Source organism: Lepidochelys kempii, chromosome 3 (assembly GCF_965140285.1).
Source record: "Lepidochelys kempii isolate rLepKem1 chromosome 3, rLepKem1.hap1, whole genome shotgun sequence".
Classification (NCBI taxonomy): Eukaryota; Metazoa; Chordata; order Testudines; family Cheloniidae; genus Lepidochelys; species Lepidochelys kempii.
The window spans coordinates 18,550,614-18,569,386 of record NC_136382.1 but is presented as its reverse complement, the minus strand read 5'-3'; the positions used below and the strand labels follow the sequence as shown (position 1 = coordinate 18,569,386).

The following is an 18,773-nucleotide window of genomic DNA, read 5'->3' as shown; positions in this document are numbered from 1 at the left end:
CATTTAGTTCATATTTATTTGAACAAGTAATTAATGTCAATTCTGGGTGTTCGCTGTATTTATCATACTAACATGATTTAAGCAGCATATCTCTAGAATGTGCAGGATTCTACAAAGCAGTACCCTCTTTCAAGACCATCTTTTGCTGTGATTACTGTAATAAATCAACTTACTAATGATGGCAAGATTGTGCAGCAATTGATAACTTTTTTAAATTAAGATTTTTTTTTTTTTACCAGCAGGAACTATGAAATTAGGCAATAGCTAATCAATACAAGCATGTGATTTGTCCTCCTTGCCTTCCCTCCATATTTGTTGGTATGTTGTCTCAAATTAGACTGAGCTCTTCAGGGAATGAGCAGTGTCGACCTGTGTATTTGTACAGCACCCAGCACAATGGACCCTTGACAATGTAGATGCTGTTGCACTACACGTAACATTCTTTCAATGTCATTATTGACTTGATGTTCCTGGATGGTGTTGCAAGTGCTATTTTGGATGATATAAAAAATGGTAGCCGTCGGGGGCTAAAAAGCCCCTCAGAGGTATGACCAGAGTAAGGGGTACTTACTCATGGTGATGGCCAGGATAAATTCCAGTTTGTGTAACTGAATTCTGCATGCTTCAGTTTTCCCTGAAGTTTCAGTTGTCCTGTAATAATAGAGCTGTTAAACAGCTGCACCGTTTCACCAAAACACTGCTCCTACTGAAGTGCAGTTGAAGTGACAAGCATATATGTGCGTGTATTGTAGAGTGCTGTGGGATCCCACAGGCTAATGTGTACTTACACATTTTTAAAAGGCCATTTTAGTAAGATTTTTGCAATCTTAAAAATACTAAGTTTCTACTTAATGTATTTTGTACCAAACCCAAAGCTTTCAACCACTTAACAGACACCTACATTTCCCACTGTTTTTGGCCAGCCATGTGGCACTTTCAGAATTGTCAATTTCCCAGTGTACAGAAAGCCTAATGTAGACTCAGGCCTATCCTACAGGTTGCAATGGGGGAGGGGTAAAATAGCTGTTAAGTTTTAAAAATCCATTCCATCCTCCCTTTTAAAAAATGGAACCTAAGCATTTGTGCAGTCTTATCCTTTCTACCAGCAGATTTAACTACATCTCTTCTCCCTCTGTGGTATTAACTAAAAGGTGTAGCTAGTTATTTAATTACATTCATTGTTTGTTCTTAAAAGTGATTGAGACCAAATAACCAACCACAGCTAAATGTATTGTCCAAAGACAATAGTACGGTATGAAAAGGAGGCATGCATACCCTCCTTATCTCTCAGCATGTTTTTACATGGAAAGTATGTTGTAAAGATGCACATTTCAGCTAGCAGTATTGATTCTGTGATTTCTAAAAGTTACAAAACTCCTAACGTGTCACTAAAATCCAACCCACCAGTTTGTAACAGTCCCTTGTTTTGTTCTGTACCTTTCTTACCTCTGTCTTGGATACTACATTCCAAACCAGTTGGGCGTAACGATACATCCCAATCTGTGCTAAGACATACAATTCATGTATCCTGGCTTTGTCAGGCTTCCTATTTTCTAATGCTAAAGTTGACATCAGCTTTGCAAAGTGTTGTGGGATACTTGACATAGGTGAACAGAATTGGCAGAGCATAATACATTGATGTAAGTTCAAAACACCCATATATAATGTATATTACATTAATACCATGTTGGGACATTCCCTAGGGTACAGCACTGCTGAACAGCTGTGTCCCCCTCAATATTCCAGCCTGCGATGCCTTTTATACTGCTTTGCTGTGGGAACAACCACTCCTGGCCAGTAACCATACAGCCTCTAGCATGCAAAATCCCATTGTGACATTCCCAGCTATATTACATGAATGCTCTGTCTAGCTACTTACGAATTAGATGCAGGGCAACACCAGCATATTCCCAGCCCCAGACCTTTCCCCAGAAATGTGCTTTTTGTACTGGCAGCACCTCCTGGACAATACAAGCTCATACAAAGTCTTGTCATTTCATCAACTGAAAATTATATGCCCAGACTGTTATCTCAAATGGAGGTTCCCAAACACTTCAATCCAAACCCACACGGGTTTAGATAAAACAATAAAAAGTGTATTAACTACAGAAAGATAGATTTTTAAGTGATCACAAGTGATGAGGCATAAAAGTCAAATTGATTACAAAGAAAATAACAGGATAAAACTGAAGGACATAAATTCACACCGTGTAGAGGGCAAGCACAGGAGTTTATTACGTACAGCGCTGACAGCGTGTTACCTCGCTTATTAGGCTTAGAGACGCTGTTAATCGATTACAATGGAATATATGGATTTTCCATGGGTGGGGAAAAGTGACAGGGTAGGCAGTTCCACAACAATGGATGGGTCTAGCAGCAAGACATGATAGCACAGTAGCCAATGGTCAAAGGTTACATAATGTCTCTACCCATGGTTTTAAATTGACAGATTAACATTTAATTAGTACTTTAATCAATGTATTAGTATAAAATATATGTTGAATTTTGATTTGGGATTCATAGGAATGAAGTTGCTTCTTTGATTGTTCAACAGATACATATCTGGGGGTAAAAGCAAATAAACAGTGAAAGTATATGGTAATAAAGATTCTTTTAAGTTGTTTGTGTTTTAAGGCAGGCATTGGTTCCTGGGAAAGGGAGGTGGGAGGAGGCCATATTTTAAACTGACATGCTTGAACCTTTTATAAACTCAAGGTTGGATGTGTGGGAAGAACATCTCCCTACAGAAAAAACTAACACAACAGAAACAGGGCTTCTTTGTTCTATTTGCAACTTTGAATAAGACACGATTATTACCCCCAACATTTGGGGTTTTGCTGACCAGGCATATCTTAGCAAAAGCAAGGTTATTTTTGGTTATTTTGCTTTCTCTTAGCTATTGCTAGGCCTGTGACCTCTTGACTAAACTCTGGACTTCGGGCCTGTACACAAATCCATATACCAAGTTATTAATTAGCAATGGATTTTAACCCTTCAAAAATGAAAACTAATAACTAACTTAACGAGCTAAAGAGTGGTAGCCATGTTAGTCTGTATCAGCAAAAACAACGAGGGGTCCTTGTGGCACCTTAGAGACTAACAAATTTATTTGGGCATAAGCTTTTGTGGGCTAGAACGCACTTCATCAGATGCATGGAGTAGAAAATACAGGAGCCCGTATAAATACGTGAAAAGATGGGAGTTGCCTAACAAGACAATTCAATTAAGAGCAGGATACCAAGAGAGGAAAAATAACTTCTGTAGTGGTAATGAGAGTGGCCCATTTCAAGCAGTTGACAAGAAGGTGTGAGTAAAGTAGGGGGAATTTAGTATGGTGGAAATTAGGTTTAGGTTTTTTAATGACCCAACCGCTCCCAGTCTTTATTCAGGCCTAATTTGATGGTGTCCAGTTTGCAAATTAATTCCAGTTCTGTAGTTTCATGTTGGAGTCTGTTTTTGAAGTGTTTTTGTTGAAGAATTGCCACTTTTAGGTTTAGTTTCTAAATTTGTTAGTCTCTAAGGTGCCACAAGTATTCCTCTTTATTTTTACTTTTAGGTCTGTTGTTGAATGACCAGGGAGATTGAAGTGTTTTCCTACTGGTCTTTGAATGTTATAATTCCTGATGTCAGATTTGTGTCCATTTATTCTTTTGCAGAGAGACTGTCCAATCTGGCCAATGCACATGGCAGAGGGGCATTGCTGGCACATGATGGCATATATCACATTGGTAGATGTGCAGGTGAACAAGCCCCTGGCGTGGCTGATGTGATTAGGCCCTATGATGGTGTCCCTTGAATAGATATGTGGACAGAGTTGGCATCGGGGACTACAAGCCATCAGGAATAGCATCCCCGCTACTATCAAGGCAAACCTGGTGGCTGAACTTTGTGACTTTGTCCTCACCCACAACTATTTCAGATTTGGGGACAATTTATACCTTCAAGTCAGTGGGACTGCTGTGTGTACCCGCATGGCCCCACAGTATGACAACATTTTTATGGCTGACTTAGGGGACGAGAGCTGCAGAAGTGTTGTTCTAACGCCCCTACTCTACTTATGCTACATTGATGACATCATCATCATCTGGATTCATGGGAAGGAGGCCCTTGAGGAATTCCACCAGGATTTCAACAATTTCCACCCCACCATCAACCTGAGCCTGGACCAGTCCACACAAGAGGTCCACATCCTAGACGCTACAGTACAAATAAGCGATGGTCACACAAACACCATCCTATACCGGAAACCTACTGACCACTATACTTACCCACATGCCTCCAGCTTTCATCCAGACCACATCACACGTCATTGTCTACAGCCAAGCTCTAAGATACAAACACATTTGCTCTGATCCCTCAGACAGAGACAAACACCTACAGGATCTCTGTCAAGCTTTCTTAAAACTAAAATACCCACCTGGTGAAGTGAAGAAACAGATTGACAGAGCCAGAAGGATACCCAGAAATCACCTACTCCAAAATTGGCCCAACAAAGAAAGTAACAGAACGCCATTAGCTGTCACCTACAGCCCCCAACTAAAACCTCTCCAGCGCATCATCAAGGTTCTATAACCTATCTTGAAGGACAATCCCCCACTCTCACAGACCTTGGGAAACAGGCCAGTCATCGCTTACAGACAGCCCCGCAACCTGAAGCAAATACTCACCAGCAACTACACACTACACAACAAAAACACCAACCCAGGAACCAAACCCTGCAACAAACCCTGGTGCCAACTCTGTCCACATATCTATTCAAGGGACACCATGATAGGACCTAACCATATTAGCCACACCATCAGGGGCTGGAAATGGCCCAACTTGATGATCACTTTAGATAAGCTATTACCAGCAGGAGAGTGGGGTGGGAGGAGGTATTGTTTCATGGTCTCTGTGTATATAAAGTCTTCTGCAGTTTCCACAGTCTGCATCCGATGAAGTGAGCTGTAGCTCACGAAAGCTCATGCTCAAATAAATTGGTTAGTCTCTAAGGTGCCACAAGTACTCCTTTTCTTTTTGCGAATACAGACTAACACGCCTGTTACTCTGAAACCATCAGGGGCTTGTTCACCTGCACATCTACCAATGTGATATATGTTGTCATGTACTAGCAATGCCCCTCTGCCATGTACATTGGTCAAACTGGACAGTCTCTCTGCAAAAGAATAAATGGGCACATCTGACATCAGGAATTATAACATTCAAAAACCAGTAGGAGAACACTTCAATCTCCCTGGTCACTCAGACCTAAAAATGGAGTCTGTTTTTGAAGGTTTTTTGTTGAAGAATTGCCAGTGTGAAACTGCAGAACTGGAATTAATTTGCAAACTGGACACCATCAAATTAGGTTTAGGTTTGTAATGACCCAACCACTTCCAGTCTTTATTCAGGCCTAATTTCCGCCATACTAATTTCCCCTGGCTGTTACTCACACCTTCTTGTCAACTGTTTGAAATGGGCCTCTCTCATTACCAGTACAAAAGTTATTTTTCCTCCCTTGGTATCTTGCTGTTAATTGAATTCTCTTGTTAGACTGACCTCACGCTTGGTAAGGCAACTCCCATCTTTTCATGTATTTTTACCTGCTCCTGTATTTTCCACTCCATGCATCTGATGAAGTGGGTTCTAGCCCACAAAAGCTTGTGCCCAAATAAATTTGTTAGTCTCTAAGGTGCCACAAAGACTCCTTGTTGTTTTAACAAGCTAAGTGAACTTAAAAGCAAGAAGAGTTCTCTCACCATAGGCTTACAGCAAACTGGCTAGATTGCTTTAGCCAGGATCTGCCTTCTAGTTCAGTGGTGTTTCCTTTGCTTTTCACCTGTTGTAGCTGCCGTGAGTAGTGATGAAGGGAGAGGGGTAACTCTGTTGTGTGTGTGTCCGTCCTCTATTCTTATACCATTCTCCCGTCTTTGAGGATTATCTCCATTTGGGGTTCAGGTGATAGCCAGTCTGGTTACCGGGACCTCCAACAGTTTCATTGTCAATATGTGAAGTTCTTGCTCAGACCCTTCTTCTTGCCAAAGAATGGCTGCTTAACTAAGAGCCTATAATAGTTCTTCTGATTATGCTGATATGTGGCCAGGGCATCAATGTGTCTTTTGTCTCTGAAAAACTGGTTTGGGCCTGCTTTTCTGACTCTGGAGCATGTTACAGCAGTCTTGTACAGTGGAATCTAAAAACTTTACATACAATAATCAGCATAGTATGAATTTTCAAATGATACCGCACAAGGCATACTTCGTACAAAATTTTTTATAGTTAAGGCTACATTTTAGTCACAGGTATTTTTAGTAAAAGCCATGGACAGGTCAAGGCCATAGGCCATGTTTTTGTTTGCTGCCCGTGACCTGTCCATGACTTCTATTACATACCCCTAACTAAAACTTGGGCTGGGGGACTGCAGGTGCTCTGTGGGAGTGGCCCAGGACCCCTGCCAGTGCTGCGCGGGGGGAGGGCTGGCAGGCTCCCTACCTGGCTCTGTGTGTCCCTGCAGCTCCTTGCGGGAGGGAAGGCCGGGGGGCTCCCTGTTCTGCCCCCCACCACAAGCTCCAGCTCTGCAGCTCTTCTTGGCTGGGAACTGCAACCAATGGGAGCTGTGTGGGTGGTGCCTGTAAGCACAGGCAGTGCATGGAGTCATAGAATGTCAGGGTTGGAAGGGACCTCAGGAGGTCATCTAGTCCAACCCCCTGCTCAAAGCAGGACCAATCCCCAATTTTTGCCCCAATCCCTAAATGGCCCCCTCAAGGATTGAACTCACAACCCTGGATTTAGCAGGCCAATGCTCAAACCACTGAGCTATCCTCCCTGACTATCCCCTGGCCCCTCTGCCTAGGAGCTGCAGGAACAGGCCAGTTGCTTCCAGGGAACCCCCTGGAGGTAAGTACCACCCTACAGCCCAACCCCTTAGCCCCCTCACTCACCCAAACTGCCCCAGCAGTGGCCAGTGCTGCTGGTCCAGGGGATGCCTGATCTGCTCGGGCAGCCCCAGAGCTAGCCACACCAGCTGCTGCAGAAGTCACAAAGTCATGGAATCTGTGACGGATACTGCCTTAATCATAGTCTAGTAAAAATGGTGTACATAAGGGTATGGACTATCACAGATGTGCATAACTGTTAATGTGGTGTGTACTATGCCTAACATATACATGTTGGCTGACAGTGGTCATCTTGAGGGCGCCCCTTTAGGTCCCAGGTCTCCAGCTGTCACCTCTGTGTGGACAGAGGTCTGTCCCCGTCTCCCTCTATACCAAAGATTTGGTATAATTCCCCTGCCATTCACAGTGGTTCTTAGTCCAACACCTACAGCTCACTTTCCCTTGGGTTACCAGTGACCAGCTAATTTTAGAACAAATGCATTGTTTTATTTTCTCTGTAAATAGTCTACCTGTATGCTAGCTTACCAGCCATCACCCATGTTCCACAGGGAGGCCCTGGCCAGTTCCAGTCCTTCACACCCCTCCAAGAGGATTTTACCTTCTTAGGTACAATCTTGTCAGGTGGTTGTTTTTAAATCAGAAAGAGGGCTGTGGCTCAGTTGAGTCTGACCCTTTATTCTTAAAGCTTTTTGTTTGCTAGGCCTCTTGAGCCCAGTCTGAACCAGTACATGCAATTCAGCGGGTAGTACTTCCTTGGAGTTGTTTACTTGTCCTGAGATCTAATTACTGCCACCTCCCAGCCAATTTTCTTGGGGGAAGCTTGGTAACCTTGCTGATAAACTTAACATACAATTCCTAGCTCAGACTGATACATATAACCTTTATACATAGAAAAGTTTGACAAGTCCCAGACCACATCAGTCTCTTAAAGTTTCTGTGCTTCCAGGGTCTTGCATGTCACAGACTGTTCAAAGTAACATTTCCCCTTCAACAACTACTAGTGGTAGATCCTTCTAGTTGGAGCAGGATACATACTATTTCATCAATGAGAGCAGGGACACAACTCCTCAGACCTTACAGAAAAAGGGAAGTTGAGGACTTGGGCTGGCTTTGCTATGGTAAGTGGGAATAAGTGTTAGGAGTTTAGTAAACTGTGGGTGGGGAACAGGAAGAGGAGAATCAAATCAACTTCAAATTTGTAAACTCGTGTTATGTAGGAGTGAATACTGGCTCCCAGGTTCATGTGCATGTTTTACAATCCAAAGCATGAAGGGCCTGAATCTGGCTTTTGGGTGTTTAAACAACACAACAAAAAATTGAAACTGTCAACTGCCACTCTGATCAGTTTGTGAAGTGTTCTATCCCCCTGTCTTGGTCCATGTGCTCGAGGGCAGGGACAGCCTTTCTGTTTGGCACACTCCTAGTGCCCAGTGTTTTCATTTAAGGCTTACTTAACTTTTAGTTTTGAGTTCCTTCCTGTTCAGCAATATCACTCGTCAGACATATACCTCCTACTGTGTTTAAACAAGCAAGGAATGAAAGTGTGTGTGTTTGGAGGTGGGGGTGTGTGCGGGAAAAAGAGGTTTAGAACATAAGACAATGGACAACAAAACCATCACTGCAAAGTCAGTTGGCTGTGAAACCAAGGACAGGAAGATGTGTCTTGGGCCAGAATTTGGAAAAAGTCAAGTCAGTCTAACAAAGTAGTGACTGACAAAGTCTTAGTTAAGGCAGCTAATCAATGGGTTAAAAAAAAAATTCATAGCTGGAGGGATATGTTAATCGCAAAAGAACAAACACCTCCCTGGATTCAGGTAGTATATGGCCTGTTGTCAAATGAGGAACATGAAAAGTGTAGCAGCAAAGGCCTGTTTTGTTACTGTAAAGACTGAGAATGCCTGGAAAAGGGGGCTGGACATAGTACTTTGGTAAGATAGTTTCTCAAGATGTTACTGAAGACAATAGGACTCACTGCCCCCACTCAAAAAGGGGGAACTAAAGGAGGTTAAAACCACTGCACTGTATATACACAAATGTACTACTTTTTTTGAAAGATTAACTTTATTGTACATTCTGACTATATACACAAGTCTTACACAATTGAATTATATATTAAAAAATTCAGGTGGCCTCCCTCCTCAGTAATTACTGTATAAAAGCAGTATCATTTTTTTAGCTCTTCATTCACTTCTTTCCATATTTCCTTCTCTAATTTTGAAGTATTGTATTCTCGGAGCATATCAAACTGTATCCAGGGCATGCTCCATTTTTGTGCTTCTTCCATCATTTCTTTAGGTAGTTCAAAGTGGATTCCTTGAATGTTAAATTTTGGTCGTTCCCAGCGTTTTGTCCAGGGCCTAGGTTTCATTTTGACCTTCAGCTAGGATTGGAAACAAGTAAAGAATACATAAAATACAAGTCTGCATAGAACTTTGACTTTTTTGCATGAGGATGCATTTTCAACTTGGCTCTACTTGTCTTTTTGCTCTAAAAGAAAGTGATACCAAGTTTGACTGTAAGATCAGCTCTAAAGAGCTACTGATCAGTTCTGTTTGGAAAACTGAAATTTATTCCTGAAGAAACGTAGTCATTTCATGCCTATGTGCACAACTATTCTATAGACAAGGCTCATCTATTTTCAGTCTACTTTTGAACCCCACTGCTGATCAAAGTTAGATGTGGTCTTATCTCACATAAACAACTTGTTTTTCCTTTTCAGTAGCAGGGCTGTTAGTTCTTAGTTTACTATCATAATCACTTAAAATATTCCCTCCCCCTTTGAACTATTAATTGTACTGGACAGTTAAAAACAAATAGTCATCCACCCTCCATCATCCTCAAGATCACATGTTCACACTTAAGGTCAAACTTCCAATATGGAATTTTTTCCTGACACCCTCTATTTTGGTTTGCCCCTCCAGTCTATTAATGCCTTTTTGTACTGAGTAGCCCTAACCACTACACGGTCCACTAGACACAGGCATATGCAGGCCACCTTTTAGCCTAGTTATAAACATTAAAAGAATAACAAAATAAAGTAGATCGGTATTAAACTCAGAAGATGGTGATTTCTCTAATAGATGGTACCATATATGGCACTGTACAGGATCTGCCATGATAGACATTGCATACTTGAATTGGGATGGTATATGTATCCCACTACCTTCTACAAGTCTTCCTGAGCTAACGAAGAGGGTAAATGATTTCTTAAAGTCTTTTGGAAAGAAATGATCTACTTTACATCCACTAAATTTCTACCCTCAGCATGACAATAAGCTGTTGTCCACTAGCATTCCCCCCTCGTAATTTTACACACAGATTCTCCTAAGAAAGGATGACAATTTAGTATTCAAATAGTTCCAGGGATGTCAGGCAGGCATCTAAGTCCCATCTACAGAACACACACAACGTGGAGATGCTTTTTCCATGTGCCTTAACTCTGACCTAGAGAGCCCCCTCTCGAAGAAGTTTTATTTTTCATGTCCATCAATCCTTGTTAACCATAAAGGATGCTGGATAGTTCAACTGCATTGTGGATGATTATTCACTATAAAAACAGAGTAAGACCAAACTTGTTTTACATGTGACACCTGATAACAGTTCAGTGGCCTTAGAGGGCTAGATTCAAGCTAACATTATATATGAAGCATTTATATTTTATTACAATCACTTAAATCACCTCCTCACTTTCCCACCAAACTTCTATCACACCAGACTCATACCTGGTTTACAGGAATTTCATCATTAGCTGAATGGGGCACAGGTTTCATGTTAACATCAAAAGTACTATATTCAGGAAGAGCATCCCGTAAATACATCAGGTTGTCATCTAGTCTCTTCTCCAACTTCAAAACCTTGATCTCCCGGATTCGAGGATTGTACAGTTCATAGCAAAACTCAACACCTGAAGACAAAATTATTTAACTTGTAGCTGAGAATCAGGGGCCATAAGTAACCTAGTCTGGGTTTGATATATTGCAGTTTAGTGTTTCAGATCCTTGTATTAATCAAGGACAGTGTTTTGTTACATTCTGGGTCCATTTTTTGAATACAGTATTGTATACATTACTCTTTTACAAAGAAATTAAAGTCTGTGGACTAGACTAGCTCAAGAGGCAGAGGCACTTATAAGTACAGAATTTAAGAGGGAGCCACAAGCATAGATTTTAAATTAATTACTCAATGTATTTTGAGTACAATGGGATTCACCTGTGATATATTTATTTAAGCAAAATAAGGAATGCCTAATTCCTGCTTATATTTAGAGTCATGTAGACAAAGCAACGCCTGTATTGCTCTACAATGGCTTTAAAGTGCACCAGAAAGGAGGTGTGTGATGCAGCAGGCTGCTACATTGGTCTTCCATTATGGAGACCTAGAGTCAAATGTAGCTTAGGTTAGAAATGAGGGGATGTAGGACTGATATGAGACAAGTGAGAATCAAGATTAAGCTCTATGGGGCATAGACTGTATCACTCTGTTTGCACAGTGCCTAGCACAATGGTACTTCACTCTCAGTTGGGCCCTAGCTGTTACTACAAAACAAAATATTTTTGTAAGGCTCTTAGAATAATATTAAAATCCAGCTACTACAAAGTTAGTTCATAAATGAAGTTAGTAGATGTATTACTTTTGACCAAAGTTGAAACATGAGATCAGCCCAGGCGTACCAGATTTTTAAGCAGCTGAGATATACTGTACACTAAGGTCTCACTGCATCTTGCAGTGCATCTTGTTTTTAAAACAAACAAGAAACAGTAGTATGCAAAATGATGATTGTCCTTTAATACTCTAATACCATCCCAACTGCAAACAAGATTTCTATAATATACCATTTTATATAGAGCTTAAATACTATATCTCCTCCATTTAATAGTCCTAATGTAAGAATGAAAGCTGTACGAAGACATACCCTGCCCTTCTATAATATTCCGAAGCACAAAGGTAGCACCAAGTCCTTTTCCTCCTCTTTGAATGCAAATTCCGACAAAACGGCTGGTTTTGTCACTGGCATATGGATCTGCTGTGGTAACAGAAAGGATGCTTCCTGTCCAAAAGAGAGACTAGTCAGTAAATCATTCCTGAAACATGGAGAAGGAGTCAGATTTTAAGTGCAGACATTAATAGACACACTCAACTAAATTAATCTTTCTAAGAAACAGACTGAATTTACAAAATGTAGGCTTAAATATTTATATAAAAATATAGCATTTCTTTGCCTTTAAAGATTTAGTTCACATCATTAACGCTATTTACTTGTGTCTATAAACAGGAAAATTATAGACAAATGTTTCTTGGACCACATGCACACTGCAGTGTTTAGACTGTAAGCAATGCATAGAGAATGTCTGCATCCAGAACACTAACCTGTGTTTTTATTGAGTTCAAATGGCAATACTTCTATTAATCATATATTCTATTAATTGATCCTACACTGTCCATTAAATTTGGCAGCAGAAAATAGCTTTACAACAATGTTACTATGCCAATAATATATATCAGGGGGAGGCAACCTCTGGCACGTGAGCTGATTTTCAGTGGCACTCATACTGCCCGGGTCCTGGCCACCAGTCCGCGGGGCTCTGCATTTTAATTTAATTTTAAATGAAGCTTCTTAAACATTTTAAAAACCTTATTTACTTTACACACAACAATAGTTTAGTTATATATTATAGACTTATAGAAAGAGACCTTCTAAAAAGTTAAAATGTATTACTGGCATGTGAAACCTTAAATTAGAGTGAATAAATGAAGACTCGGCACACCACTTCTGAAAGGTTGCTGACTCCTGATATATATATATTTTACTATATCAATGATCAATACTGGAAAAGTTATTAAAAATCCCAATGCTGTTAACTGACCAACATAGAACTCTGGAATGTTGAGCACTTTTCGCCTCTGTATCATGTCAGTTCTTTCAATATAGAATTTAAGAGGATTTGTTCTCCCTCTGGGGGGAATAAATTCAGGACTCAAGAACCTGTGGGGAAGTCAAAACCTTTATGAGTAAAGACGGAAGTAACTTGTATTAAAACCTACAACTTACCATAGTACTGAAGTAATAATATTTGGTCTACACATGAAAGACCTCTGTTATTCATGTGTGCAAGTTATTTTCACACTGACATAAATAGCAGTTTTTGCAATTCCTGATTGGAGTGCTCCAAGTTTCTTTCAATGAGAAGATGTGTAGTTTGTATTCAGATATTTTGCAGCTACAAGTACCTACAGTATTCACTGGCCTTTTGAGTGTGTGATAATTTTCTATTATTTATCACTTTTGTCATCGCTATCACTTTTGAGCATTAGAACTATGAACAAGGAGGATTAGTAATGGAATCTTTCATGGTTCAATTTAACCCATGTTAGCAGTGAGTACTTAAAATTGGATGGCTCATGGCTGAATAGTATTGTGCGTGGAACAAGTTGTAGGAGGTCTCTTTTGCTCCTAGTAGATGGGAGCCCAGAAGACACACCATGGGTGAGATTTTCACCCCCCCCCCCCTTTACATGGGATAATGGGGCCAGAAATGCATAGAGGGACTATAAAAACCCTGGATCTGGCTGGAATTGCTCGACACAGAAAATTAGGAAGACAGATGGAGGTGGTCCTCTGAGGACTGCTTCGCAAACCCTTTTGTAGGGGCATGGCTATGCAGTGGAAGCACAGCACACAAAACAGCAGAGATTCTGGTCAGTGCTGCTGTCCACAGGATAGCCCAGGTAGGCTACCATAACTTTGCCTCAAAGGGCTGCTCTGGACCCCGGAGGGCAGAAAAAGTGGTTTAACTGGAGGGGAGGATGGCAAATCCCTCTTGGCTGCAAGTTCTAGGAAGTGCAGCACAGAATCTTACCCCTTATGAAGACAGTTTCAAGTAATGAAAACCCTTACCAGTCTGAGATGACTGTCCAAGAGCTGAACGGATATGGAAAGAGGAGATGGACTGGATGCTCTCACAGGTGTCAAAGTTCTGATTCTAAGAAACTCTCCCCTGTCCTAAGCTGATTATACACTAGGCTTCTTTGGGAAATCTCCCAATGTTGCACTACCACCAACAGTGCAGAAACATTTTAATCATCGTCACCTAATGTTGCCCAGAGCAGGTTAGGTGATACAATAATAGAAACGCTTGTGCCCTTTTACACGAGCGTTCTCACTGAGGATACCAGCACCAGTGGCAGCAACATTTTACAGCAGCAGAGCCAGAATCATAATCCAGGTCTCTCAACTTCCAGTCACGGGTACTTTCTCCCTATGACAGACTGTTGTACTGAAGATACATATGTATTTAATATAATGAAGCTCAACAAAACATTACCCAGATTTGCATGTACGTTTACAACTACACAGAGATTCATGGATAAGTCAATTTTTGTAAATGCAAGTCACGGGGAAAGGTATTTTAAGCCCATTTTTTGACAAATTGGCTCTGCTTGCTTAACAAATGTTTACTTTATTTTGCATAATGGTGCTTAGTGGATTTCAGGAAGTGCTCATATAATTAATAACTCAACTGAAGACTATGGAAGGGAGTAGCAATTTTTAAGAAGTGTAACTATACACTGTGCTAAGCAACAGAGTATCCTACCTTCTCTCTGCTACCTCTTTATGTTTGTCAACAACAACTGGCTTTGGAGGTGGCTGAAATTTTGTAGGTTCTCCATTGTTAGCCCTCAGAAGTCCAGAGGAAGAGAAGCACCCTTCAAAAGACAGAAACAAGATGGTGCTAAAAATAAACCAATTTCAACCAGGAGTAAAAGCAATGCCCGTAACAAGCATGCATACAATTATAATGTGAGCAACTCTCAACCCTTCAAAATACTATGTGTGTATGAACATTCACAGTGTGTCTCCTCTGTTCCTCCAGTACCATCTTAAGGCAATAATAAAAGATCATGCCTTCCTTTGTTAGATGCTCATATGATAGAAGGAAACTGTGAGAAGCTAATTCAAGAAGTTTTAGATCAGTCAAAAGGAGATTAAGAAAAATGATATATTTCTTCTTCTGGTTTAAGCATCAGATTTTAGAACAGTTTTCAGATGACTTTATTCAAGCAGTTATTGCTGCAATGTTTTCCAAGTTAAGACTAAACTCATCTAAATCTATTTTTAACCTACAGACTTTCTCCTCAGTGATTTGCAGAAGTCTCAGGTACTTTTATGTTTCACTACTATTTCAACATTGCAAAAGAACTTATTACTGCACTCTCACACTGAAAGTACAAAAATATTCTTGCATGCCTTGATCCTCCAAGATCTGTGCAGAGCTCACCGCAAGATCAGACCCGTAGGAAAAAAAAAAAGCAATGAATATAATAGTAGGGAATAAAAGTACAGCTCTCCTCACTCACAGTCCTGGACCAGAACCACAACCATCCTTCCTCTTAGCAGATCTCTGCAACCTGAAAACTAGGGTCATCTAGACCACCGTCAATTTGGAAAGAAGTGCTTGAGAGGTTTTTTACGGAGAGAAAATGAGCCCAAGGACACTGCATGAGGATGTAACTAACCCAAAGCAATGTCATCAGGTGCGACACACATTCCAGGGCCACAGAGAGCACTTCCCTCCCAAAGTGGGGGAGGCTGGAAGCAGAGATCCCAGCAGAGGAGGCAGCGAAGGGCACAGCAATCCAGGCAGCCCCTCCCATAAAGGGGACACTGATGGGGGAGCGGGGACCCAGGCAGCCCCCCCTTCCCCGACACATGGGGCAGCAGCAGGGCAAAGGGAGCAGGGACCCAGGTGCCTCCCCACAAAGGGGGTAGTGGCCGGGTGATTGGGGAGCAGGGACCCAGGCAGCCCCTCCACAAAAGGGGCAGTGGCGGGGAAAGCGGAGGCAGGCCCGCCCCGGGCAGGGGGACGGTGACGGGAGAGCGGGGCGGCAGGGACCGGGGGCAGGGCAGGCCCGGCTTCCCCCCGCGAAGGGGGCAGTGACTAGGAGGAGGGACCCAGGTTCCGCCCCGGTTCCTTACGGCAGCGCGCAGCGGGCCGGGCGGCGGACGCCCTAGCGAGGGCCCTCACGCCCGCCTGCTCCAGGAGCCTCCCGCAGGCGGCGGCCATGACGGCTCCAGCTAAACGTCCCCGGCGCCTGCGCACGCGCCCACAAGCCCCCCCGCGTCCGCTACGGCCCGCGCAGCGTCCCAAACTGCCCGCGAAAGCGGAACGAGGCTTCAGGGCGGGCGCGCGGGGCCCTGCCTCGGCGGCGGGGCGGGGCTGGCTTCTGAATCAGCGCGGGAGCCTGGCGCGCCCTGCCCCGCCTCCAGCTGCCCCCCACCGATTCAGAAGCCAGCCGCCCCGCCGCCGAGGCTGCCCCGTCTCCCATCAGTCCCTCGCCTTCGGGGGGGGGGGGACCCCCGGGCGGGGTGAGACCCCCGGCGGGGCATTCCCGGGCGGGGAGGTCGGGAGGCGGAGCCCCCACAGTCACTTTCAGGGGTGGCAGGTGTGTGTCACCTTTGGTGGTGCGGGGGGGGGCGAAGCTAAGTCCCGCCGCCCCACCTTGTAAGCCGATGTATCGTTTTAAGAATAAGGTAAAAAGGGACTGGAAACAGGAAGCGTTTAACAGTTTCCCTGTATTGCACAATATCACTGTTAACTAAGAAAATCGACCTTATTAATACTCTTCGGAATAGGGAAACAACCAAGCCCTCTTGGATCAGTAACCCTCCAAAGCAAATACTTTCTCAAATTAAAACAAAGATGGCCCCTTCTTTCGCAGGGTTCTTCAACTTTTCGTCATTGTTTGGTTCTGGCAATGAAGTCAGCGGGGAGACTTGCAATGTCCAGTTCAGAGGTAGAGTTCTTATGTAAGCAGAGCCAGGATGAGCTGGAGCCCTGAGCCCTGGTGGTGAGGTGTGGCAAGTTGTGGAAAAGAACTTCAGGGGCATTGTTTCATATTCTCTGTGTGTATATAAAGTCTGCTGCAGTTCCCAGGGTATGCATCCAATGAAGTGAGCTGTAGCTCACGAAAGCTCATGCTCAAATAAATTGGTTAGTCTCTAAGGTTCTTTTCTTTTTGCGAATACAGACTAACACGGCTGTTACTCTGAAACCCGCCTAGAATGAGGCCATAGCTGCCCAAAGGGTCACTTTGGCTGCTGTGGGACTCCCCAGTGTCTCTGTTATTGGGGCCCAAAGAATAAATTATTACCCAGTTTTATTACCCTGATTATGGGAATCAAGGACAGTGGAACTGCACTTGGCCTTTTGTTATGATGGAGGGACTCGCCATCAACTAAATAGCACTCACTAGGCAAGGGACATGGGTTCCAAAACTCAGTGAACTGAGAGAGAGGTTGGGAACAAGTATTAATACTTGGTGGCCTGGGCCCCCTGGTGAGGGCCTTACATGCTAATTGTACTTCCTCCTCTCTCCACTGTGGAATATCAGAGCTAATTTTGATTCTATTAGGAGTCTAGTTACAGGCTGCTGAGCTGAATTCACTTTGGGCTAATGGTGCACCAGCACTGAGGCTCCCCTCCTACAAGCTGAAATCACTGAGTGTTGTGTTAAGTAGTGGGGAAGCCTGAAGATATATGGTGGAGCAGTTTGTGGGATGGCGAGCAGAGCGGCTGGTGGAGCAGAGCAGTTTGCGGGATGGCGAGCGGAGTGGCTGGTGGAGCAGAGCAGTTTGTGGGATGGCGAGCGGAGCGGCTGGTGGATGCCTAGAGCAGCCCATGGGGTGGCTGGCACAGTGGAGCCCCATAGAGAGGTGGGGCCATCAGCTTTGGACCATGTGAGGTGTCCCTTAACACCCCCCCAATCTCCACCCAGGTTGGGAGGTAAAACTGTGCAGATAAACTTTTGAACTCTGGGGCTGCCCTGACCAGGGACAGAGACTTTTGGGTCATTGGACTTTTGGGACTTTGGGTGATTTTGGGTTGCTGGACTCAAGAACTAAAGGGAAAGGACATGCCCCAATTTGCTTGGGGTGGGTTTTTGCTGATGGGTTGTGTTATGAATCCTGTTCGTGGTGTTTCCCCAACATAATGCCACATTATTAAAAGGGTTTTTGTTACACTCAGACTATGTGCTTGCAAGAGGGGAAATATTGCCTCTTGGAGGCGCTCAGCGGGGGTGGTATATATTTGTCCCAGGTCACTGGGTGGGGGCTCGAGCCAGTTTTGCATTGTGTTATTGGAATGGAACCCCTAGATACTGAACCCGGCCCTTGTTGCTGCCAACTCTGATGGGCAGAAGGGTTACATTTATGAATGTGCAGAATGCCAAGTGATTTAGACGTCGTTCGCAAACACTTTTTCAGTCTACGCAGGCAACTGAATGATCACTCAGCAGTGCAGGTTGTAGTCGGAATTGTGTAGAATGATTTCAGGAGAATTGTAACTTCTGACAACATGTCACGCAAGCCTTCGTTTTGTTTCAGAAATTGCTTCACTTCGCTCACCGAAGTAAGCTGGCAATTTCTCGATCTGCAAATATCACTCAACATTTCTAAATGAAGAGAGAGCCTCTTCCATGTTAATGTCAACATGGAAAGCTTCACTTATTGGGACAATGTCCTGTTTCAAGCCATTTGCTGCATCAGTTATATGCTTCTCCAATTTTACAGTGAATGTAAAGCTTTCTATTGAAAACCTCTGTTCAATGGCAAGCATCAATTTGCAAGCATCAATGATCCCAACATGTATATGATGAAAATACACTTTGGGGTCACTGAAAGTGTGAGGAAAGCTTCCCTGGTTGAACCATCTTGGTGGCGCTTGTTTTTTCGGGAGTGTAGGATCATCTAAATAAAGATTTCTTGCCTTCTCTACTGTTGTTTCCCAGAAGTGACCCTTTGATGAGTCAGTGCACAATCCCACTCAACACCTTGCAACAGGCCAACTTTCTTCATAACGTTTGCCAATGACACGTTTTGGCTTTGAATTTTTGCATTAG

The 18,773-nt window shown here is 43.1% G+C and overlaps 1 protein-coding gene across 2 annotated transcripts; it reads right to left on the bottom strand.

Moving 5' to 3' along the window:
• Positions 1-8,914: 8,914 nt before the first annotated feature.
• Positions 8,915-15,981, bottom strand: MRPL19 (mitochondrial ribosomal protein L19). Of its 2 annotated transcripts, none has more exons than XM_073335815.1 (6): positions 15,850-15,981; positions 14,468-14,579; positions 12,740-12,858; positions 11,788-11,922; positions 10,598-10,779; positions 8,915-9,255 (listed from the first exon to the last, which is right to left on the bottom strand). In XM_073335815.1, exons 1-6 carry the CDS (start codon positions 15,935-15,937, stop codon positions 9,040-9,042), a joined length of 852 nt encoding a protein of 283 aa, XP_073191916.1. In that variant the 5' UTR covers positions 15,938-15,981; the 3' UTR covers positions 8,915-9,039. The 2 variants fall into 2 exon arrangements, with proteins under 2 accessions (XP_073191916.1, XP_073191917.1); XM_073335816.2 differs by lacking the exon at positions 15,850-15,981 and adding an exon at positions 15,390-15,810.
• Between the last annotated feature and the right edge of the window lie 2,792 nt (positions 15,982-18,773).

Excerpts from the sequence above, each read along its gene's own strand:
- MRPL19 (XM_073335815.1), bottom strand. The coding sequence starts at position 15,937 with ATGGCCGCCGCCTGCGGGAGGCTCCTGGAGCAGGCGGGCGTGAGGGCC. Across the intron at positions 12,859-14,467 it reads AAAGAGGTAGCAGAGAGAAG|GTTCTTGAGTCCTGAATTTA; the intron begins GTAGGATACTCT and ends ACTTCCCCACAG. Across the intron at positions 11,923-12,739 it reads CATTCCAGAGTTCTATGTTG|GAAGCATCCTTTCTGTTACC; the intron begins GTCAGTTAACAG and ends TCTTTTGGACAG.